The sequence below is a fragment of the Notothenia coriiceps genome, unplaced genomic scaffold (assembly GCF_000735185.1).
Source record: "Notothenia coriiceps isolate Sejong01 unplaced genomic scaffold, NC01 NC01_scaffold00014189, whole genome shotgun sequence".
Lineage (NCBI taxonomy): Eukaryota > Metazoa > Chordata > Actinopteri > Perciformes > Nototheniidae > Notothenia > Notothenia coriiceps.
Window position 1 is genome coordinate 1,245 of NW_011346890.1, and position 24,936 is coordinate 26,180.

Below are 24,936 nucleotides of genomic sequence, written 5' to 3' on the forward strand. Positions count from 1 at the left end.
CTTAATATAAGATCTTTATTTGTAACTACTCCTAAAGAAGAAATGGAGCAATATCTTGTCATTTCAAGCTAAAAAAATACTTTAACAAGTACACTACTGGCAAAACGTTTTTGGACAATGGCTGAAAGGGTAAACACAGTATTTAACTAGCCTTCATTACCCAAGATATCTAGCACTCTCACCGTTGCAGTTTTCTTACGGCCTAACACACACTGTTTTCCAGACACACAGGAAGATGGTTCTTAACCACCTGGGCTGGGTCCATCGACCATCAAAAGATTTGGCCGTGGAAACTGCAGTGCACCGTGTGAACAGGGAAGGAATTCCCAATGACATCATGCCAGAAGCTTTTGGCTCCATAGCGATGTTTCTAACAAATAAGGAGGCAACAATAGGTTACGTACCGGGGCTGTTGACACATGACTACGGGCAGAATGGCTTTTCACTGTTGTTTTTTCTGTGGGACCTTCAACCTGATTGCTTCTGACTTTCAAAAGCTTAAACACAAAGCCACTTTTCCGTGTTTCATGAAGTGGTTTTGTTCATCATTGTTGTCTAAAGGGACTTAAAAAAAGAATCACACTACTATTTCTCATTGGTGTTGATCTTCCCTCATTTGTTCCCATCTCCTCTCCCCCTCTCCATCCTCATCTACCATTGTCTCTTGCAGATTTTCTAACCCCAAGGCCCCTTGCCACACCCATCTCCCCCTCTCCCCTCCACCTCGCCTCTCTCCTCGCTCCTTCCAGTCATCCCTCCCATCTGGCTGCCTCCCCTACAGATGAGACCCTGATAATTAGCCCTGACCTGTTAATGAGCCGTCTAATCAGAGCACTAACGAGGGACAGGAAGGATGATTAGAGGTACTGGAGTTCAATACCTCGCCAGTGGAAGCCGACCAGTTCAACAACTGGCTTCGAGAATCACAGATATATGCAAACGACATATTAAAGGTGTGTTAAAAAAGAAAAAACCCTTATCATTTCTGTTCGTGGCACTTAAAGGTTTGGATTTGCTTTGGATAAATGTGTCAGCTAAATGAAAAGTAATGAATTAATATGCATCTAGCAAATAATTCTAGATTTTTTGTGGGAGTCTGTGCACTGTGTATCACTGCGTACTTTAATTAAATTGACTATTTAATTAATCATTCATTTCAATAGAGCAAAGCTTTGAGAGAACATGTCACAATGACTGTCCAGGGTGTGTGTGTGAGTGTGAGTGTGTGTGTGTGTGTGTGTGTGTGTGTGTGTGTGTGTGTGTGTGTGTGTGTGTGTGTGTGTGTGTGTGTGTGTGCGTGTGCGTGTTATACCTCCAGCAGGTCTATCATGCGGGTCATTTGGGAGTAGATGAGGACTCTGTGTCCCTGGTTCTTTAGCCGACTCAACAGGATATCCAAGGTGTGGAGCTTGCCACTGTCCGTGATCAGGCTCTCCTTATCTAAAAGACGAAGAGTCAGAGAGGTGAGGATCAAAACTACCTGCAGACAGAGTAAAATGACACTTTTTTTGTAGCACAAAATGTAGCATCGCACTGCTTCCCCTAACTAAAAGTCAATACGATTTTTCCAAAGGATTTAGGATTATAGCAGAAAATAAGATCAGTGGAAAACAAACGTTTATGATACTTACATGTTTTGTTCAGCTAAATAATCTTCGCAAATGAACACCATTTCAAAGGGTTTTAAAGAGTAAATGCATTCGCCAGAAGAAATATAGTTAACGTTTCAGCTATAAACAAACTACACCATGGTCACATCACTTCAACACTACTTAGCTTAAGGGGGATTAGTTTCTAGTGTGTATTTGTTATTTAAAATAAAAGCTTCAAAATTCTAGAGTGGGATATTTCTCAATGTATATTATGCCATAGAACCAAAAACTGTCAAAACACCCAAATGCAAAAATTATAACTCATTTCCATGTTTTAGGACTCATTCCAGCAGCACTCTTTATATAACCATAATGGACTTTTTTATGTAAAGAAATCAGCAATCAAAGCTTCTCAAGACATCCTTTCCCCATATTGCAAATATTTAGTATGCGAACATGGCAGAATACGGAACAGCCTTGCCCAATTAATGCAGAGATTATGAACTCTTCCCTAATCAATACAAGTCTTTGTTAAGACTGTATTCTCTAGCATAAAGACCCTTTCACTGGAGCGGATCAACCCTGGATCAATCCTGCTAAATCTGTCCCTGATTGCCGATTGTTTAAATAAAGCATGTGCCCTTATTGACTGAACTGCTGATGAGAGCGCAGAGTGAGAATGAACAAGAGCGATGGAGAGAGAACAAGAAAGAAAGAGAAATTGCGAGGAAAAGCGTGATTTGCACTCCATTTCAAACAATGGCACAAAAGAAGAGCAAATAGGCCCGGCAGTTGGTCTTGGTCACATTACTGCCAGCATCGCATTAGGCGCTCTTTGGCCCTCAAATGGGAAGCAATCTGACCCTGGGTCTGCTGTTCAAGTGGTTCCCTTCATGTCCAGCTGATGAGGAATTAACGTCATCTGGTATAATGGCACAATGGGAAAGAGGCCTGGGCTGCCATCGACCGAGGGACAGGCACACTATGTTGTTTGAACAGAGGTCCTGACCCTGAGCACGAAAAAACCTAAGGCCAGGTCCAGGGTCGGGTGACGGTGTCGGGGTCGGGGCTAGAAGAGAGTACCTATGGGAGCATAGGGCTCGGCCATATTGCGCTCAAATTGGGACACTTGTTCCTTAGCCCTTTTGTAATGTGAAAACCTGGACTTATAATATCCCCACCTTATTTTCTTGCTTTGCCAAAGTAAGGCAACCAACTGAGTTCAAATCACGTTCTATTAACCCACAAAACAAGGCCAGAAAACGTGAACCACATGCAAATCACGACTACCTGCCACAGTGTCTGCTAAACCTAGATATATAATTATTGCTTGAAGACAATCAAAAGCGCTAAGTATTCTGGATGATCCAACAAAACTCAGGGACTGAATCTTTCTCCCTTTTCAACCAGTAGCATTCTATGCTAATGCGTACTCCGGCTGAACCCTGACCCGTGACCCTTTGGTATAGCCCCACGAAAAAGGTCAGGCCCTGTAGAGGTGTTAAAGAGGAACTAATAGAACAGATGAACAGGGGAAACACTCTGGGGAGGTATTGGAAAGCTCACCTACAGGTCACTGTGGAGTGGTGCCAGAATGTCAAACAGATTCAGCCTTTTTGGTCAGAGTCGTAGAGCTCCCATTTGCTGACAGATTGAGGTCTGAATAAGTTTTATTTATGTCTTTTATTTCATTTTGTTGTTTTTTTGCTCCAGACAGCTGGTGTATTGCGGGCATAGTGAATAAGCGTTTTACTATTGTTGTCATTCCTTGTTAACATTCTCAGAGAATGTAAAATAACTAAATTTGGACTCAAACATAGAGAAAAAGACAGTAAAGAGGGCATAGTAGGATAATAAAATATACTCATAACACCGTAATAGCAAGGGACAATATACAAAATCTAAGGCGGACCCAACATAACTTACGACGTACTGTAAGGTAGGCAGTTGTTTGACATTGCTGTGGCTCAATTCGGTATGTACCAAGAGACCAGCGCACCGCAGTCCCTGAGATACACAAACTCTGCATCCTGCCATCAAAGGCCTATAATCGGCCTTGGCGTCAAGTAAGTGGAAGAATTGAAAAGAAAAAAAGGAAGCAAGCGTGAGAAATGTGGAAAAAGTTCCAGACAGAAAGTAAAAGTGGTCTGTGGTGGCTCCGGCTACAGTGAGGCTGTATTAGCACGGTGGCGGCGGTGGTGATGTCGTGGTTAAGATCAGACGTGGCCCTTCTTACCGCAGATGCCAGTATAACCACCGTTGCTGCTCAGTCAAGGGCACCAACCAGCGCTGCGGGGGCCACGCTGCCCACCAACCAGATACAAACCAACATTCAGCAAAGACGCCAATGCTCTATAAGGCGATATTGCTCAACCACTGCTGCCAATCTGTTTCTGTTTAGCAGATTACATTTAAGCTTCTAGACTCCAATGTCACGTTTGAAGCATGTTAAAGCCCCTATCGGAGGATTTCTGTGGCCAAAGAGGACAAAATGTTGTGAGTATTTAATCTGATTCTTGAAGGGCGTAAATTGTAAATCAGAAAATTCCATATTAAGCACTTAAATACTATTATTTCTGTACGAAGAGGCATGTCAGTCAGGGTAATCCTTTTGTTTGTTCCGGGATTATGAAGGAGACCCCTAATAGTAGAGCTCCTTAAGACAGCCACCTTCTGATATTTGACTACACGGTTGATATTCTTGCATTTTGATCTTTGTGTCCTAGCTGAGGGCACTATCTGATCTGAACATATTTGAAAGTCATTGGCATTTAGCTGACCGAGAAATGATTGGCAGAAAGAAGATGCTACATTGCCAAAGGGAAGCAGGAAATCCAACAGTACTGACGAGGCCTTTTTGAAAACTGACTGTTGCTCTGAGACTATCCGCACTCCCTAAAGGCCGGCGATGTGGCTTACAGAGAATGAGGTGGGCGAGTTCAAAATAATTTAGAGCATCATACCGAAAATCCCTATTTCTAAATATCGCTGCCATGACCTATAAAGCGAAGCCAAGAAAATTAGTAATTGGGTTTTAGGGAGAGCTTTGGTGGTCTGCCTCATTCCAACATAACACTTATGGCTTACAGTATAAGCTAAATGTGGCCGCAGAGAAATTCATGACCATTGGTCATAAATGTGAGAAAACAGGAAGCATTAAAAATGTAGCATGAATTACGGAGAGCTTAGAAGGATTCAAATGGATATGTCTATATGTCTAACTCGTGTGGCGATTTAAATACAATGACCTTAGTTTATATGAAATTCAGTAAAAATGTGTTACGTAGTAGTGTTTTTTTCTTTTGCGAAAACGATTACGACATTTGATAGTCAAAGATCTTTTCTTCCATGACAAGACAAGATGGAGAAGACATGACACCAATGTAATTCAACACTAACTGTGACGATATCCAGATGCAATAATGTTGTTTAAAAAAAACGACAAAAAACGACATGTAAAATGTAAACTCAAGCTTTTTTTTTTTTATTTGTCACATTCCACCTTCAGTTCACAAAAAAAAAAACGCACTTAGGCATCCTGTCCATCTATGTCGTCTCATTCTTCATTCGGGAAAATTGTGCTCCTAGAATTCATAAAGTTTGCGGCCTAGGGTCGGTTTGGATTAGTTGATTAAAGCATTTTTGCGTTGCGGATTTGCTCTCGTACCGCCCAGGGCCGGTGAATTTTTCCCAGAAAATAAAACCAAATAAAAAAAAAACTGCCAAAATGACCATTAGTTTTTATATAGCTGAGGGAAAAGTCAAAAGGGTCTCAGCCCACCTCATAAAAAACAGCACATCATTATTTGAATACACAAGTGACAACAACTATGATTTGGATTCAAAAGCACAGAAATGGACACAAAACAACTTTCTAATTGTGGACTGACGAAGAACAAGGCCTGCGTTAAGACCACACCCCAAAAACACAAGCAAATCCCATGTGGTGTCACACCACTCTGCTGTTGCTATGGATACACATATCAAGCTTCACCACCTGCCCTGCCCCCCTCTCATAGCACCCCCCTACCCCCACACACCCACCTAAATCCAATCCAGTCTTAAACAGTGGCCCTCCCCATCTCCTCCCATCCTCACCTCCTGCCGGCAGATTAGGCTACACTCCCCTGTCCCTCCTCTCTCCCCCTTTTCTACCACATCCACAGCACCCTCCAGCTCCCTCCTCTGCTACTACAAACTCCCCCCTGTACACCCTCTCTCCCTCCCCCTACTGTCTGTCCCCCGACAGTGTAATCCAATCCCTGTAGGGCCAGAGCCAGGGGCCTGACACGGTCCTGACCCAATTAGAGGCCTGCTGCCAGCTAATTAACCCCGGCCCAGCCCTGGTGCCTGGCGCCTGATACTCCCAAACCAACTACGACGCTAATTCCATTAATACGCCGCTTCAGTCTTCTGTCCTGTGCTTTCCCTCCTGCTACTGCTGCTGCAAAAGCCAAAGAGCAGAGCCACACCAACCAGGGAGGGAAAGTGGGCCAGATGTGATCGTAAAGGGTGGAGGCGAATGGCAGCGAGATCGTAGAGTGAAAAAAAAAAATAAGTTGATGAAAGAAGATAGATGGGTGGTTATGTGAGAAAGAGAGACAGATGGGGGGCCACAGAGCGGGTCGAATGAGCGATCGAACCTAGCGTCAGCTCCTCACTGTATAATGATACATTACACTGTGCGATCAATAAGTCAATGGGCAACACTTGTTCGGAGCCGCTGATGATGGAAATATTAGCCCGACACTGCTTCGCTGCTTATGCATGTATTGACAAAAATGTGGGACTTAAACTTAATTTTCTCACAGCCGAAGCATCAGTACGGCTAAGAGCCAGATGCCAGCGGGAGATTTTGGAAAACAGAAAAACTGATTTTTGGTTGCTCTAGCGAAGCTTTACAAATGGAACCCCCCCAAAAAGACTTCCGTCTGCAACTAGAAGAATCTAGTGTCTCCACTCTAGAAAGCCGGAGAAGAAAAACACACTCCAAAAGCCCGAAAAATGTGTCTGTGTGACCACTTTTGACAGAAAATGAGTGATGGATTACGTTCATGTATTTATAAATGGAATGTGTTTGCAGATACATCACTGTCTGTCTCTCCACGAACATGCCAGAAGCTTCCCTTGGTTCTATAGGAGCCGTTAAGCAGGGGTAGAGACAGACAGTCTGATGAGGACTCTCACCACACCACAGGAGCCCACGGTGAACTCTGTCATTAAGACAGATCACTGCTAGTTACTCTCGGCCAGCACTGACTCGACACACACCGCAGATGAAAGCTAGTTGGCTAAGGGACAAAGTGAGCTGAGATACAACTCGGCTTCCATGTTCAAAGATATCCTCATGGAAGTATAATGTGGCTAATGTCTCCCCCTTCAGTCTACTTTGGGATCAAAGTTTCTTAAAGTATCAGTGAACACACTTTGGGGCACTTTTATAGCCATAACTTGGATAAGGAAGTCAAAACTTCTCCCTTTACACACTTGGCTGGAAGGTTTTTGTTTTTTTCTATGCTGCCAAAAAAGAAATTCCGCAGACGGTTGCCGGTGCCAGTTTAATGCACGTTGAAAAAGGGCAGAGTCAGACGGTGGTGTGGTGAGGCTGGCCGTCTGTGTTGTTGTGTGCCCGTCTATCAGAGGGCCGGGGGACGCTTCCTGCCATTTTGCTGGAGAGCAGAGTTTCTTTGAAGGGACAGGAAGGCAGAACTGCATTTCCCACAGCCTGATGTAGGCTGGGCCAGACCTGACTCTCTCTCTGTCTCACAGTCTTATTGATATACATAAATACAGTCATTAAAAACTAGCTGCAAAACAAGACGCACAAAAATAGTCCTTTACCATCCCGTTCACACACATATCTTCCTCTACAGCACAGTCGATTCCCAGCTTGCAATAAAGCTAGCAAAAAAGGAGCCAAAAGTTGGCGCTGTAGCGAGAAGGCCGTCATTTTGCGGAGTGGCTCCTTATAATTACTGTAAGTTATGCAGAGCCCACACAGACAGCGAGGGGATGTTATTTCTGTGTCACACTGGAATGTTCTGCAAATAATCCTATAGCACGCAAAACGACTTCCCGTCAGAAGTGATTTTGAACCTTTATCGACATGAAATGTGTCTGGATGTGACAAGTTTTTCCGCAATGCAAAAGACAGGTGACCACAGAACAGCAGCATTATAGCAAACAAACAAGGCTTGGAATGTCTCTCTTGATTATAGTCAAAACCTCTTGGTCTGTCGCGTCCTGGTGGCTAAGACTACATTACTGCATACATGCGTAACATGGGTTCAATTTCTGACTCATAATACCCTGCATGTGCCTTGCTATCGCTCTGATCAGGTGCAGCAGTATCACATAATTATGATTATTACATCCGCCAAGGAGGTTATGTTTATGTTAGTTTGTCCGTTTGTCAGCAATATTAAATAAAAACTCCAAGCCCAATTATCATAAAATCTAGTGGAAGGCTGTAACATGGGCCAAGGAAGAACCCATTTCGTTTTGGAACAGATACACAAATTGCTTTTTACGTCAACATCTCGAGACAGGGATCAGTCTTGGTAAAGGTCTAGGATCTTCTAGTTAATGCTGTTAAAAAAAGAGTAGATGTTTTTGAATGAAAAACATAGTTTCCCCAGGGAAATGTGTCTACCACAATAACATAAAAAACAAACAAATCTGAGACCCAAGACTCAATTGTTTTTTCCTGATCTACGGACCGATTCTTAATAAGTCCTCTGATTAGATTCCTCCGTCGATATCAGTGGGCAGCCATACTCACGCCATGGCGCTCAAAACAAACAGTTATTCAGCTCTGCCATTTGTTCTAGAAAGGTGCAGGGCTGGGAGTGCAGAGGAGAGGGAGGGTGGGAAACTTCAGCTTAGCTACTGTACATATCTAGGCCTTGATGTGGCAACAATGTGTTCAGCGGAGGACGGGTGCCGGAGTGTTGGGTCACTTCCTTCCTACTGAGGCTGAGAAAGAAGTGGGAGACCAGACGGACTGAGAGGCTTTGGCCAGATACTGATTTCAGATCAGCGCCCCCGTCCTGTCCGTTGGCCGGAGAGATGGAGGCTTGTCCTCTTGACTGCGTGTGAAAAGGGCAGCGTGGGAGAGTGTGCGGAGAGAGGTGAGAGACACCTCAGGGCTCCCTGTGAGTGCCTCACAGTTCCCTTAAGTGGACCCGCTAGTACACACAACACACACACACTCTCTCTCTCTCTCTCTCTCTCTCTCTCTCTCTCTCTCTCTCTCTCTCTCTCTCTCTCTCTCTCTCTCTCTCTCTCTCTCTCTCTCTCTCTCTATTAGTGTTACCTAACTAAGCACTTGAACAATGACCAGTAGCTAAACTTCCTCGCTTTGTCTGCCTCCGTATAACTTCACAAGAGCTTTCAGACTGTTCTCACACAGACACACAAATACTTGTTTGGTTTCTCACTTTTACACACAAACACTCTCACAAGCACATGTATACACAGATGGGTACGGGGAAAGAAAGGAAAAGATTCTAATTCAATCCTGCATTCAAAATATTACTTAAATAAAAGCAATATTTTTGTATTCAAATCAAAATATAAATTAAGTTCCAAAAGTAAACATTATATATAAAATAGCCCATTTCAGTATCCAAATAACTGGATAATGATTATTGATGCATTCAAGTGTCTATCACAGGTAATAAAGGTTGAGCTTATCTGAGCTGTAATTAAAAATAACAATTATTCGTCAATATTAATTTATTTCATGAATCCTGATATACAATTTGCATTAGCTAATCATCTGAATTTGTCAAGTGATTAGTATCTTAATTGTCAAATGAAGCAGTGGAGTAAAAAGTACATTAATGGCTTCCAAAATGTAGTAAGGTAGAAGTATAAAGTAGCAAAGCATTAAAATACTCAGGTAAAACACAAGTATACTGTACTTGAGTATATGTACTTTATAACATTCCACCACTGAAAAGGACACACACGTCCAATTTCCGTGCCAGAAACTTCTGTTGCCACACAAAACAAAAGAGAGCAGTCATCCTAATCCATGACGGAGACTTTTTTTATCAGACGTAGAGAGGGTCAGTGAGAAGGGAAGTGTTGTCTGTAAAGCAGTAATGGCCTCTCTCACCCTGGACATCCATCAGTCCTCTGAACGCTGGCAGAGAATCAGCTCCCACTCTGCCCCATCTGACCCTCAACTCCACAAGCTAAGCTCTTCTGATAAAAGCGATTGTAAGCACACGTACACACACACACGGACCGGTATTCACACCTAATGGAAACTCGCTGGTAATGTGAGTGAACTTGTGCAGAAGCCCTTTATCTGGGCAGCTCCATTAGATAGTGAGGGATTGGCTGCCTGGCAGACAGACAGGCCAGGATGGAGGAGAGTGATGTGCCCGGCTCTGACCTGCTGACCCTGGGCTGGCCTCTGTGGACTCTCCCACGGGAGCCTCTTTTTCACCCTTCAGTCAAAACTGGATATCCAGCAGTTAATAAAACAGCTCTATTAAAAGGGACAGTACACCTGAAGTATAATTGCTTTTCATCAGTCTAGTTTGTTTGTGAGTTGCCAAAAGTTGAAGATAACAGCAGTAAAGGTGTCAATGTCTATGACCCCCCTTGAACATAATGGAACTAGATGGCATTTGGCTTTCGGTACTCCCATTGCCAACACAGTACATTCAGAAAATTAAAACATGCAAGTAGGGGTGCACCGAATGGGAAATTCTTGGCCGAAACCGATACCGAAAATAGGAAACGGTTGGCCGAAAACCGAATGCCGAAAATGATTAATAGAAATATATATATATATATATATGTATACATTTTTTACCAATGTTGTTCAGCTGCCTGATTATGGAAAAATAAATGATTATGGCAAAACTTAACTTAAATAGTAATCACTATTATGGGTCCATAAAACATTTATTCAGCACTTTTGAATGCATACAGTACATTCATTCCAAGTCAAGTGCATTTTCTCTGTAGGATAACTACAACAAAGTGCATTCAGAACAAAGCCAAGGTGCTTTAAAACTGTATAAACATCTAGGCCAGTAGGCCTACAACAAAATAGTGTAAATAAAGACTGTAACAACCAGGCCTTCAACAACAACAAATGCACCTATAAGTGCATGCATACAAATGTGCAAACTGGATAAATCCACATGAATGTAACTATTTACAAATGAAATTACAATTGAATTTCAAGAATCTGTAAATAAGGCTGTCTGTCCTCATAAGCAAAGTAGTAAACATTGTATAAAGATACATAAAGTGAAGACTGGATACAAAATCCACAATCAATTACAAATTAAATTACAATTTCAAGAATCTGCAAATAAGGTGGTCTGTCCTCATGAGCAATGTAAACAACATTGTATCATTTAGATACCGAAAGTACAATATATTGAACACTGTGCTGCTGTCATTTCCCCCTAATGATAACCTGAGATGGTGAATTATAACTCACAATGAAAATTGTTCAGGAAAGTGGGTATAGAGTAGACATGTAGAACTAGATAACTTATGATAAGCCAGCCTTGTCTACTTATTAAGGAAAAGTGGGAGGTTATTTTTAATGAACAGTAGCTTCTCTGCTTTATCAGCCATAAGTCTGCTCCTCTTCTCATCAAGCACATGAGAGGCAGCGCTGAACAGTCTCTCGCTGTCAGTGCTTGTGATTTGATCTTACTCCGCATATTTGTCCGGGTGTTTTGATTTCAAGTGGTGGAGTAATCCCGAAGTGGTGAAAGTCTTTGCAGTTACACCCCCTCGAGAAATGTCAGCTGAACACGTTTTACAAATCGCAATCCGCGCCTCTTTCTCTGATATTTTTAAATATCTCCAAGCGGCAGACATGTTGGCTGTGAGCCAGCCGCGAGCATGGTCGCGCGCCGTGCTTGTCGCCGCGTTTTGATTACGTCATCACAACAACACGTTAGCTTACCAACGTAACCCTGTTCTCTGACATTCGGTGATATTTTTTCCGAAAGCCGAAAGGGCCTTTTTAACCATTTTCGGCCGATAATTTTCGGCGGCCGAATATTCGGTGCATCCCTACATGCAATGTCTCTTTTCTGGTACCATGATCCGTAACTCAAGATAACCCACAGTTTTTGTTTTTTTGGTTTTGTCTGAGATGGGAATGTCATCTCCTATATGTTATTGTTATGTCCATGTTTGTGTCTTTAGCCTGCACAAAAAATATAAATACATTTAAAAAAGATAACCTACAGAACTTGTTATGAGTGGTTTAATGTAGGAACTACTTTATTGTACGAACTAAATCAACCAATAAACTTACACCAAAACACTCTAGGATTGTTAGAAAACAATATTTAACACTAATATGACTCGAGCAAATGAAGGTGAAGGTGGGTTGAAGTTATAAGCTTTAAAAATCACCTTTATTTTTGAAACATTTTCAACTCATTTTTCCCAAGACAACGCAGGCAGCGGCTATAGACTAACAGTGCCAATTGTTTTTACTAATAGACACTATGTGTTACCCTTTCCCCAGTGTGAGCTACAGCACAATTGACCAATAAAGACATCCCATCAGTGTCTTAACTTCACAGTATATCAACAACATTAACACAACACAAAAACACAAAGTCCTTACCAGGTATCCGGATGTAGGACCATCCATGTCGTGGATAGAGGGCCATCACACCCCCAGGGCATTGTGGGTAGAAGGAATTGGACCTCACACGCCAATCCGAGGCAAGTTCAGGAGAGCCGTAGAGGAAACACTGTTTGAAGACTGCGCCCCCCCCGCCGCGCGTCACCCGCCACTCATACTCTGCACTGCGGTCATCACAATAACGCTCCATTGGAACTGCTGTCACCTAGGAAACCGAAAAAGAGAGATGAGGGTTTCACACGTTTGAAACAAAAGGAAACAATGTGTGCTGAGGAGAGAAGGATATGTTTTTTTAGGATAATGTGTAACAACCAGGATTGTATTACTTTTGTTTAATTATTTATACCTTGCATTTTTTTATACATAATACATTTGCTTTTTTCTGCACGAGGCTATGTTTCAAGTGCTTTTTAATTGAGCTATAGATTAAAAAACGCTGATAAATGTACCACCAAGAGATCTATAAAACCACTGCATACAAGCCGGTTTGACTGAATCAGCAGGTTCTGTGTGTGGCTATGCATGTTGGAGTGTGTGTATGTGTGGCAGTGTGTATATTGGAGGGGGGGGGAAGAGGAAGCTTAACCACTGGAGAACAACCTGAGCAAGAAACCCTTTTTTTAGAGGGTCTGTTCGTTTTAAATGCAGCGGGAAGCCACAGCGGTCACCCCCACACCCCAACCACACACACACTTCACAGATAAGAGTTGCTCATTGTGGAAAACCTACAAAGGCAATGTGCACAGCGCTTCCCTCTTCCCTTTCCACGACCACCCAAAGGCTTGTCTGTCTTGGATGGGTCAGCACACACACACAAACTGTCCACACAAACTGTCCACACAAACACACACACACACACACACACACATACACATACATACCCTGGGCGTGGCAGCTAGCAGGAACTTGGGTGGCGGTGTGGGTTGGCAGGGCCGCATCGTGGAAGTGGCGGAGCTTCGACAGTGGATCATCACGTCTGTGTGTCCCATCATGCCCGGTCTTAAGGCTGTGAACACCAAGTCCTAAAACACAACAAATAAAACGTTATGTATTACTACCCTGTTATATTAAGCCAAAAACTTCCAAGTACAAGCGAGTGTTGAACTGTATTATTTAAGTCATTTCAAAACATCTTGCTTTGACACCGCCTGATGAACTTATTCCTGCTTTGATTTGTGGCAAAGTTGATTAAAAATTCAAATAAAAAAATCTAATTGTAGAGAAATAAGCAGAAACACTTTGAGGTAAACAAACCGAGCTGCAGAGGTTACTGAGTGCAGCGCTCATGTTTATTTTGTAAACTGCTCTGACAGTATATTTAGGCTTTATTGGCTACACTCCTAAACATTTTATTTCAGCTTAATGTTAAAAATGTTATGTAAAACCTATGATTAAGCAGCTTATACAGGAATTTAGCTGTGTATTCCACAGGATCAACAGCGCGCCCGTTCATGTAATCTGTCCTGCAAATAACGTTTGGGCAAAACATATTTAAATCGACATTTTACGCATAGACATAATGATGAGTTATTCATATACTGTATGTATTGCAGTGGTAGGTGTTATAAGAGGTATGTGCAGTTGACACTGCAACAATGATGGATACACAGTGCCACCTAATGGTAGAGTTTGGAAAATGACATCCTTCATAGTCAGGTTCGAGACATCTCCACTATTGGATTGATTTTTCTTTTTATCAAGGATATATTGAAAATGTGGAGAGAGCGTTGGTATATACTGTGGTGTTTTGAGATGGATGATGGTAAGATAATTATGACAAAGAGAGTGGGACCCACAAACATTTTAAAAGACAAACATACTATATGACAAGCACATGCATCCACACCTTCATGTATTCACACTATAGGCTGTATGATTCACACACACAACACATAGCCTCAATAACACTTGACCTCCATGCCACATTGTATCCTCCTAGGGTACAACAATGGTATTGAGATGCTGGTTTTAACAAAAACACACATAAGTTGTTTTTTATTTGGGAGACCTAGCAGTAGAAATAACAGGGAGTGATCGATACCTCCTCAGAATACTCACTGTAGCAGTAAAAAGAGCAATTACTCATTGGTTCAAAATCAATTAAAGAAATTCATGAGATTGAGACACTGAACTTTTTTATCAAGACTAAGCTTATACACTGAAAGACGGTTTAAATGGTTAAAATATATATTTGGAAATGATTGCAGATGTACCCTACTACCCCGTTATTGGGAACGCTTATTGTACTACTATATACTATTTTTAAGTTTGTGTCTACGTGGTTGAATGCACTTATGTAGGTTGCGCTGAATAAAAGTGTCAGCTAAATCAATTGTAATAAATCCATTTGAAATGTAAACAGAAACGTATTTTACCCCACACATGGCTGATAGATGTGTTTGATATTGGGATTGACAGACAGAAAGAGTGATACAGAGGGACAGAGACTCCTTTTAACGTAAGAGTAAAAACGTTCAGGGGATCATTTAAAATAGCCCGGTTCTCTCAATTCCTCCACATTAACAGCAGGAAAGCTGAAAGCAATACTGAGCACACTGTGCAGTGAGAGAGAGAGAGACTGTGTGCCAGCAGCTTCAGGAGACAAACGAGGAGTAGAAGGAAGTGAACGGTGGGAGAATCATTTCTTCTCGAAGCTTAAGTGGGAGTCTGGGGGGTCAGCAGAGTCATACAGTATTAGCTCTCCAGGTGTCTGTAAACGTTTCTCTTTTCTTCTCCTATTGGAACTGGCTTCTGTTATTTTTCTGCTCTTTCTGCCTTTAAGCCGCTCCAGGGGGAACCTAAGCTGCTCGGCAGAGTGTGAGGAGGCCGAGAGAGGAAGAGGAGGATGGAATTACCCCGGCAGCATTTTCTGCTGAGTAGTTTCCACCGTGCAAGTTCGGTTACAATTGGTGGAGGATGGGAATTTGATACATATCTGCCAATGGGGTGAAATATTTAATGTGTTCTTAATAATTGTTTCTTTTCCTCTAAGAAGGAGGACTTAAAAAGAGCGACTTAGCAGTTTATCTGCGGGCTGCAGCTGTACACATTGCTTTGAGGGGGTCTGTATATTTGGACTGGCTACTGTGCTTTGTACTGTCTATTCCCCCGCGACAATTAGGCTGCCATATTGCCAAACAATAAATTTAAAAAAAGATTGGAAATAGGTGCTTTCTATACTTCACTCTGTGGTTCTCATATTTGAGTGAGTGCTTATCGGAAATCCTATTTGAGTGAAGTTGCAGAATAGTTGGATGTGAGGTAGGCCACATTTTATCAAGGTATAGGCCATTTCGTATCACAATAATGATATATATGATATATATACATGATATAACGCGTTTTCTGGTCATTCAGTAAATAGAAAAAAGTCTATGTAAAATAACGATATGGTAAAGCCATTTTGTATTCTCCAATGTTAAAGAAAGAAAAAAAAGAAAAAACAAGAATGATATAATAATATAAAAATATTTGTTTCAGTGCAAACAGAAAACAATGTTTAGTTCACAATAAAGAATACGCACTATATTGATATTAAATCAATATTGTAATATGAGATAAGATATTGTCTTTGATTTTGGGTATCATGTTATGGCATTATTGATGTTTTTTCCTTGTTTCAAAGGCTGCACATCGATAATGTTGTAATTTTCGGAACTTGCTATGCTGTTCTATTTCTTGCTTTTACCCACTTAGTCATTATACCCACATTACTGTTCATTATTTACCCAAATAAAGCCATGATGGTCAATCCTACGATACTGTTCACGTTTTGAAATATTGAGGTATGTGTTAAAAAATATCCTAATATTACATTTTCTCTGTGTCGCCCAAACCTAGTTTTATATCCCTCCATAACATTACCAATACGACAAATGTGTAATTAAAATACCAGGTTATTGCGCCTAATATAAAATAGCATTTAAAACAGTAGGGATTCTATATTTTAACCTTTAAAATGTGACTTTCCTCTACATGTCTGACAGTGGAAGTAGCCTGCAGATAGATGTTGGCCTGCACTCTGGAGACACATTAAAGGGATGGAGGACACTGTTACTGGGTCACGGGGCGACAGAGGGATTGGGTTCCACACTGGATCCCAGAGGAGAGAGACGAGGCCGGGGGCAGAGAGCAAGCTGTGTGGCCAAACACTGACGTATGCTCTGGGGGAAATGTCAGCCTCGTCAGCATCCCATGTCTCACTGCTCAGTGTTTCCCCTAGGTTTACTGCCTTGGCAGGGTGCTGCTCGGGTACCCCCCCCGAAAAGAAATTCGGGGCACCCACATTTTTTTTATCCTCTGGAGCAGAGAGAGGAGCTGTGGATTATTGTTATTGATATCGTACAGTAACAAAGTATTTGTACATTAAAAAGTAATAAAGTACAGTGTTACACTACTAATTACTTTTATTCAAACTGTATTCCCTTCTTCTCATGTAGCCTACACTTCTTCCTTTCATTGATACGTTTAAATCACCTGACTACAGCATATAATATACCTGCTGCAACCCTGTGCTGCTGCTGCTGCTTCCCTCAAATCCCGCATTAGCTTCACATCAACAGGTGGAGACAGAACATCCAATTATCCTGAGCTAATTTACTGAATAAACCAACTCACATCTTGTTAGAAATTAAAATCAATGTTTTATGGCATAATTTAGTTTAAACATGCCATCAGTTAAAATGCTGTTTTATACTGAAAAAAAACAGAAATTCTCGTGCACAACCAGTTAAGCTTTTATTCTTCTTTTAATTAAAGTATCCCATTTGAATCTTCTCAGAGACTCCATTTAGTCTCATTTTAAAGCTTCTCTCCTGGATGCGAGAATAAAGAACATATTACGCTCCTCAACTCTTACTATATACAACGACTCACTCTTCCTCACGTCGCCGACCGATACCACACCCACACCCTATCTTACCCCCCACACACCCTACTATCACTCACGCACGATCATCAATATATATAATTACATTAATACAACAACACAACTCTATACAACTCACTATACTATCACAAGAAACACATAATACATACCAAATCAAACTTCATACACGGTCAGCTTCAAATCCGCCCCCCCGCACAACAACAACGCGACCCTGCTCACCTCATCTGTGGAGCTATTTTTAGAATGTGGCACGCTACGTTCGTTGTCGCGTTTGCGCGCGTCCCACCTGGGCAGGCTGTGTGTGTCCTCCCGTGACGATAACGGCTTTGCGGTTAAAAATACATAATAACAAATTTGAAACTGGGGGGGGACCCAAACAGGCAGACAGCAGAGCTCTGGCCCAATAATGCAATATTCTCGCTCTCCTCAGCACATCATTATACACATATAGAACTACTTTATCTCTCACTCTTTCCTCCAACACAACAAACACCTCTCTATACTATTCATCGACTACTCGACACACTATATATCACTTTCTTCACTCAAAAGAAATACAAGAGAACACAAAAACCACCACACAAAAAGAGACCGAAAAAAGAAGAGGGGGGGGGGGTGGGGAGCGGAGCCTTGGATAAATAACAGAGCGGAGGGAGAATGTGAATAAAAGAGCACATGTGAAAAGTGACCGTAGATAGATTACTTCCGTTGCAATTTGGTGCTATATATATGTATATATATTTTTTTTTAAATAAAAAAAAAACCCAAAAAAAACCTTGAATTTCAGGCAGGGCGCGGGGCTCCGTTGACAGGGCGCAGCGCCCCGCCAAGACAATGGTAGGGGAAACACTGCTGCTGGAGTTTCTCCTGTCAGTCATGTGCTGCTCTGGTACATAGATTTAAAGGTCTCCTATCATACTATTTTTAGGCATGTATTATAGGTCTCAGATGTATAAGATACATGTCTATGAAGTGTTTTGCTCAAAATACCAAACAGATCACCCATTCTAGCCTTGCCTCACACCCCTCTATTTCAGCCCTGTAACTAAAGTGCTGATGCTGGGTCCGTAGTTTTAAATGTTGCCGAGCTACTGCTGGCCACGCCCCTTTGGAGCATGCATGAGCTCTCCTCTGAAGAGAGAGTTCAACCCAGATTCTCAGTTAAACGCTGCAGTGATTAAACGCCATAGTATGGTACAAACCACATCAAGGATTATTTCTGAAACACTATGGAGCTCAAATGCTTTTCTCTCACGGGTTTACCACAAGGCGAGTACTTTTTTATATCCAGCTTTTTTACACATACTCTCTCCATTACAGCGTTCACTCTGAGTGTTAGCGTTGCTTGCTAATGTAAAAACAGACCACATTAATTAAAAAATACGTTGCGCATTGTTTCTGATACAGCAACATTTCTGATAGGTTGGGCCGTGGGCGGAACGTGGCCAGAAGTTCAACGTAAATGACCGCAGCAAATCTGGATCTGCTCCGTTGTACCCCCATTTTTAGAGATGAGGGTAAGGAGGAAAAGAGAGAAGGTTGTGTTTTCTGATACTGTGAGTCTCCTTACACATCAACAAGTGCATTTTGCATAATAGGTGACCTTTAAGTCTGAGTCTGTTTCTTACCTGCAGGACGGGGCTGGTTTGCACGTTGGGGAAATTGGTGGGTCTGTTCAGCCACAAGATCAAGTCCTTGCGAGACAGACCTTTAGTCCTGGGTTGTGACCCCCTTCTCTCCCCCAGTGAGTCTCCGGCTTCCTCCTGACCCTCTTCTTCTTCTTCAAGGCCGAACAGGCGCTGATGGTGGAGCCGATAAGCAGCTTTGAGGGACAGAAAAAGGGCTAACCACCTGCAAGAGAAATGAACAGGAGAGGGGGACAAAAATGAATTCTGCTATTACCATGCGGTGTAAAATTGGACATTATTGATTATTTAACAGATAGGAATCTTTAAGCTCACCTTACTAAGGTTCCTTGCAGCATGAGATTGGACATCTCAGCTGGTGAGACGTCGATGAAGCGCAGGAAGGAGAAACAGCTTCCTTTGTCGTCACCTGAAAGGGTAAAAACAGAATGTAGAAAACAACACAGAAATTAAATAGGAAAAAAGGTGAAAAGAAGGAGCAGGGAAAGAATGAGGGAAACATCACAAGGAGGCGAGGAGAAAACACTGGGGTCAGAGGGAAAGTTTGAAAATGTATCTATCGAGAGCTTTGTGTTAAATTCAACGCTTTATACACACTCACCTTTTCTGTGAAAAAGAGACTGCTGGATGTGATTGGGGGAGAAGGGAGACAACAGCACTTGGAGTAATCTGAGGAAGAGACATACAAGGTTACACCACTTAATGTGAGAAAAAGTGAACGAGTCATTCCTAAGTAGTAATAGCTGTTATAGGGAAAATAGCCTAAATCAACAAATTAGATTTGCTAAGAAAGAATATTTTACTTTTTTAACATTTAAAATGTGAAACTAACCCTTTTCAAAACAGTGCTTGTAGAATATTTGATGGACCTGTTTTCATTGGGTGTCAGGCATGTCTGTGTGCTGTATCATGTATGTGAAATAACATACTTGTTTTTGGACTGGTTGCATGCGTAGATGAGGCCGTGGCGGTAGAGGAACTTGGACATGACGTAGGGTTTCAGGAACATGTGGTACGGAGAGCGGGTCTCCTGGCGCTCGAACAAGTCAGGGTGGTTACACACCTACACACACAAGGAGACAGACAGTGTATCATTAAAGCATTACTCATGCTTGTGCTTGGAATGAGCCATGCTCAATTGTGCATCTCAAAGTTTATTCCCATAAAATGTAGCACTATTAACGATTGCAGAAAGAAAATTCAAAATGATCCTCAAGTTATTAGGATTAATAACAACCATCAATCATTTTTGATTGCTGTATCTGAATAGCTTTTTATAGCTGTGTTCATGTTAAATGTACTTTATTCTATTTTGGGACGTCCTACCTTCCTGAACTGCATGACCAGGTTCATGAGGGAGGAGGTGGTGTTGTGGGACAGCTGTGACGAGCCCATGGAGGACTGCAGCAGATCCTCAATGGAGATCTTGTTCCTCAGAGCCTGGTAGAGCAGCCTCTGCCGGGACGTCAGCTGGCAGTAGGTCAGGATCTCAATCTGTAGAGGGAGAGAGAACAAGTGTGTAAAGAGTATTACAACTATTAAGGGTCGAACCTGCAAGGGGGGCTAAAAAAAAGGAGATATAACTACAAATAACTATTTTCTTGATTTTCTTGGTGGTTTTCTAAATCTACATTTGTTCAAATCATTCCGTTTTAAAGATTTCCAGTGTTTTATTTGGGCCGATGACACTTTAAACAGTCTGGTTTTCCTTAAGCAAGAAAGGAATATGTGCAATAAGACAACAGCGGATGAAACTTCTCTCAATTGGAGATGTTAAAAAAGATTGATTTACAAGGTAAACGTTGGCTTTTGCATTTATATCACATGTGGAGACAGTTAAGACAAATGACTCAGCATTACTGCTTTGTTATCCCTCCATAGAAAACACACAGTATTTTCACATGGCTCGACGGACATGTGTATTTGTGGGTGCAGACTCCATGCCCAGTCTTACCCACATTCTTAAAAAACACACATCAAGATCTTTGGTTGTATCGGGGGTCATGCTTTGATGAGAGCAGTGAAAGTGAACAACAACAAACCGTTAAAAGCTAACCATGCACCGTGAGTGAACGTTACTATTGGCTTGTGTGTGCGAAGTGGAGAAGAAAAAGGAAGTGGGCTGGCATGTTAGAGTGAAAGAAAGTGAAAGAGACATATGTGGGGGAGAACTCTGCCTCCCACAGCGAGTGAGTGAGTATGTGTGAGTCCAACATCTGTCAGGAGGATCTGCCAGCACAAGCCTATTACAACACTTTCTCTGTCAATGAGGAGGGGTACGGGGGGACAGATGGAGGGAGGGTGCAGGTTTAATCAGGAGAGGAAAGAAGTGGGACGACATGGTGTTGACTTTTGTCTAAACATATGGCAGAATCTTTTCAGCAAATGATATTTGGATCTGGTAAAGCTCCACAAACGCTCGTCCCCGGGGGTGGTTTAAGGAAAAAAAGATCTTTATATAGCCATGAGAAAAACGTTTGCAAACATTGGTAAAAGATTATTTTTATATGTTAACATGCAACATACATTCGTTATAACTTAAATGTTCCCTTATTAGAATAACATTAAGAACATTTTTTGTATAACTTTGATTTACCTTTAGAGAACATTCAGGGAACGTTTCCTAATTATTATTTTTTTAAGTTTATGGCTTTAAATAACCTTCAGGGAAAGTTTCCTAAATGTTCTCTGAAGGTATACAAAAAACATTTAAATTACCCTCGGGTAACATTCTTAAAAGGTTCTCTAAAGGTTTTTGTTTTTTAAATAACCCTCAGGGAATGTTCCCTTATGAGGAAAAACCTTTAGAGAACATTACCCAAGGGTCATTTAAATGTTTTTTTGTATACCTTAAAATAACCTTCAGAGAACCTTTAGGGAACATTTCCTGAGGGTAATTTTAATATTTTTGTAGACGTTTACATTACCTTTAGAGAACCTTCAGGAAACATTCCTTAACAGGTTCACTAAAGTTTTTTAAATAACCTTAAGGGAAAGTTCACTGACGGTTTTCTTATGTGTTATCCTAAATAACCTTCAGGGAACCAGTAGGTAATGTTCCCTGAAAGTTACTTGTTCGTTTGGTTCCTGGAAAATCCAAAGCCCTTCTCGAGGACACCACATGGAAAACATTTGCTCTCAAAACATGGCAACATGTCCAGAACCAAATGCCCAATTACTTTCAGAAAAAATGTTAAACTCTGGACAAGAATCTCAGTTGCCACATTGAATACATTCCCCCCCCCCTACCTTGTCTGAGAGCTCGTTTTCCACATCCTTCTTGATTCTGCGCAGCATGAAAGGCTTGAGGATCATGTGCAGTCTGGAGAGTTGGTCTGAAACAAAAACATCCAACAATCGTGTTTAGCTGCAGAGAAAATCACACACATCACTGAGCAGAGATAACAGTTCAATGCTGGCACACAAATGACACATATCCACGCGAATAACCTGATGTTCTGCCGGCTAAAACAGGGGATAAAAATTGTTTTTTCAGAACGCCGGGGTTTGTACTCACTCTCATCGATGGCAGACTTGTTTTCAGCGTGGCTCTCGATGTCTCTGGAGAACCACTCGTTAAACTCGTCGTGGGAATCAAACAGTGTGGGCATGATGAAGTGCAGCAGGGCCCACAGCTGAGGGAAAGTAATAACACACAGCCGTCAACAGGTCTGTCTGGCTCACACTGACTTCCATGAACACACTAACACACAAAAACACACTGCCCACCTCAGCCATAGTGTTCTGGATGGGCGTCCCGGTGAGCAGCAGTCTGTTTCGACACTGGAACTGCAGAAGGATTTTCCACCGAACACTGAAAAAACAGAGGGGAACGGTAATCACACCAACTACTCGAATTATCAAGATAAAAAAACATTGTGTTACTAGTTTTGTAGATTTTGGCCTGAGTCAATAGTAATCATAAAATGACGCAAACCTTTGTACTTGTAGAGGTGGTAAACTGTTTTTTTTAAACAGGTTTTCAAAACATTTTTAAAAGGATCATATCGCTGCCCTGCATGTACTAGTCAAATGTTTCCAAATTAAATATCAGATCTACGTAAAATAACTTGCAGAGACACGCAACTATAGAAATACTATATGTTTACTTAGTCAGTAAACAAGCTGTATTAAAATGCTATATTTGACTTCATTAATAGGGGGAAGGCTGAAACAAGAAAAAACAAAGTACGGTCTTCTAAAAAGTATTAACATGAGTATTAAAATATCAAGTATTTTATTTTAACATACAGTTCAGGAAAAAAATATTAGAGACCACTACAGCATTATCAGTTTCTCTGGTTTTACTATGTATAGGTTTGTGTTCGAGTAAAATTAACATTTTTTTATTTTACTTTATAAACTACTGACAACATTTCTCTGTTGGAATTCAACTGACACTGGAATTGAATGGATGTGTATTGCATGTAGAGATTGAGATTCAAGAAACATTTGGAGTGGCTGTATTTGAATGCACCCTGTGATGTGTTTGGGTAAACAGTATTACTGAACATGATGTTTTCTGCGTACCTGGTGCTGCTTTTCAGAGCCTGCGCCTCATCCAGGACCATGTACTGCCACTTGACCCTCTGGAAGTACTTCACGTCCTGCACTACGAGCTGGTAGCTGGTGATCACCACATGGAACGGGGCATTTCGCGTGTAAAGGGTTTTCTATTGAAAGGTAGCAATATAGGTGAAGGAAGGGTTATAGACAGGAATAAAATAGCATTTATTGAGAAAACAAAACAAACTAGAGAATGCAATTCCTGAAGAAATTGCTAGTGGGAATGCTTTATGCTGAAATATAATGTGTAAGAAGAAAGTGAAAAATCAGGAATATTTGGATGACTGAATGGTTTCCATATGAATGAATATTAAGTTAAAAAGTAGCATGAAACTCCAAATGTATAAATGTTAAAGATGTAAGGCTTTGAATGTAGAATGTTATTCGTAGGAAAAGTTGAAAATGCAAAAATAACTGGTGAAATAGTAACATTTGGCAAATTTTATTTTCAAAAACCAGAACATGGGGGAAAAAAACTATCTAAAACGTTTCAAATCAATTGCTAACAAATTGTATTCAGTAAAAACACGAGTGAAAATCTGTCAAACAATACATGAAAAAAACTATATAAAACTGTTTGAATCAATTACTAACAAATATATTATGTAAAACCACAAAGTGAAAAGGTGAACAAAAATAAAGTAATTTTTGCGAAAGAACAAGTGATATAACAACTATATACAGAAACTATTGTTCATTTGACACTTTAAAGTTCAACTGTTTAGGGAGATATTAAGTTAGCTAGCAGCCTAGCAGCGTTAGCCCGTTAGCGCAATGCTAACGGGCTAACGCAACGCTGCTAGCTGTTAACCCGTTAGCGCAATGCTAACGGGCTAAGACTGGATACGCTGCTAAGAAGCTGTTTCCTTTAATGTGTAAATTAATATCAGTTCTCACGCCAATAAACAGTCTATGAAAATTCAAACGGTGTGTTATACTTTTAAAAAGAGTTCATTTGACACTTTAAACTTGAGGTGTTTATGGATACATGAATTTACCTAGCAGTAGTCAGAGCAGAATAAATCTCCCGGGCTTGGTGTGACGCATATGCTAATATTGATGCGTTCAAGGACACTCAGAAATGCTAAAGTTACCGATGAAGAGCGCTGGAAAAGAGACTAAATTAGAGTATTTTTTGTATTTATGTTATATATTTGTTTAATAATATAATTTGTTCACAGTGTAAATACTCTAATTTAGTCTCTTTTCCAGCGCTCTTCATCGGTAACTTTAGNATGTCAGTCTTTATGCATGACGTTGTTTGTGATAATGGATCCTGACCACTCACATTTGTACACTGTGAACAAATTATATTATTAAACAAATATATAACATAAATACAAAAAATACTCTAATTTAGTCTCTTTTCCAGCGCTCTTCATCGGTAACTTTAGCATTGGGCGGTTTTGGCGCAGTGGTTAGAGCGTTGGTCATCAGGCGTTGGTGAACTCCTGTTCGAATCCCGCCTCGGGTCAGGCCGTTGTGTCCTTGGGCAAGACACTTTACCCGCATTTGCTCCTGTGGGTAATGTCCACAGTAATGACTCTTACATGTCTAATATGTGTAATGTGTATTTGTAAAGCGCTTTGAGCACCTGTAAAA

General features: G+C 41.2%; 1 protein-coding gene across 1 annotated transcript in view; it reads right to left on the bottom strand.

Moving 5' to 3' along the window:
• Nucleotides 1–1,312: 1,312 nt before the first annotated feature.
• Nucleotides 1,313–24,936, bottom strand: part of ino80 (INO80 complex ATPase subunit) — a gene marked incomplete at its 3' end in the record, with an annotated part of 34,047 nt that continues 10,423 nt past the window's right edge. Inside the window, exons 17-28 of the mRNA XM_010774533.1 lie at nucleotides 23,299–23,441; nucleotides 22,498–22,582; nucleotides 22,286–22,403; nucleotides 22,018–22,103; nucleotides 20,095–20,262; nucleotides 19,698–19,831; nucleotides 19,370–19,437; nucleotides 19,084–19,177; nucleotides 18,751–18,973; nucleotides 13,116–13,256; nucleotides 12,214–12,439; nucleotides 1,313–1,440 (exon numbers count right to left, since the gene is read on the bottom strand). Of these exons, the coding sequence (XP_010772835.1) occupies nucleotides 1,313–1,440; nucleotides 12,214–12,439; nucleotides 13,116–13,256; nucleotides 18,751–18,973; nucleotides 19,084–19,177; nucleotides 19,370–19,437; nucleotides 19,698–19,831; nucleotides 20,095–20,262; nucleotides 22,018–22,103; nucleotides 22,286–22,403; nucleotides 22,498–22,582; nucleotides 23,299–23,441 (1,614 nt within the window). The remainder of the gene's footprint in view (nucleotides 1,441–12,213; nucleotides 12,440–13,115; nucleotides 13,257–18,750; nucleotides 18,974–19,083; nucleotides 19,178–19,369; nucleotides 19,438–19,697; nucleotides 19,832–20,094; nucleotides 20,263–22,017; nucleotides 22,104–22,285; nucleotides 22,404–22,497; nucleotides 22,583–23,298; nucleotides 23,442–24,936) is intronic.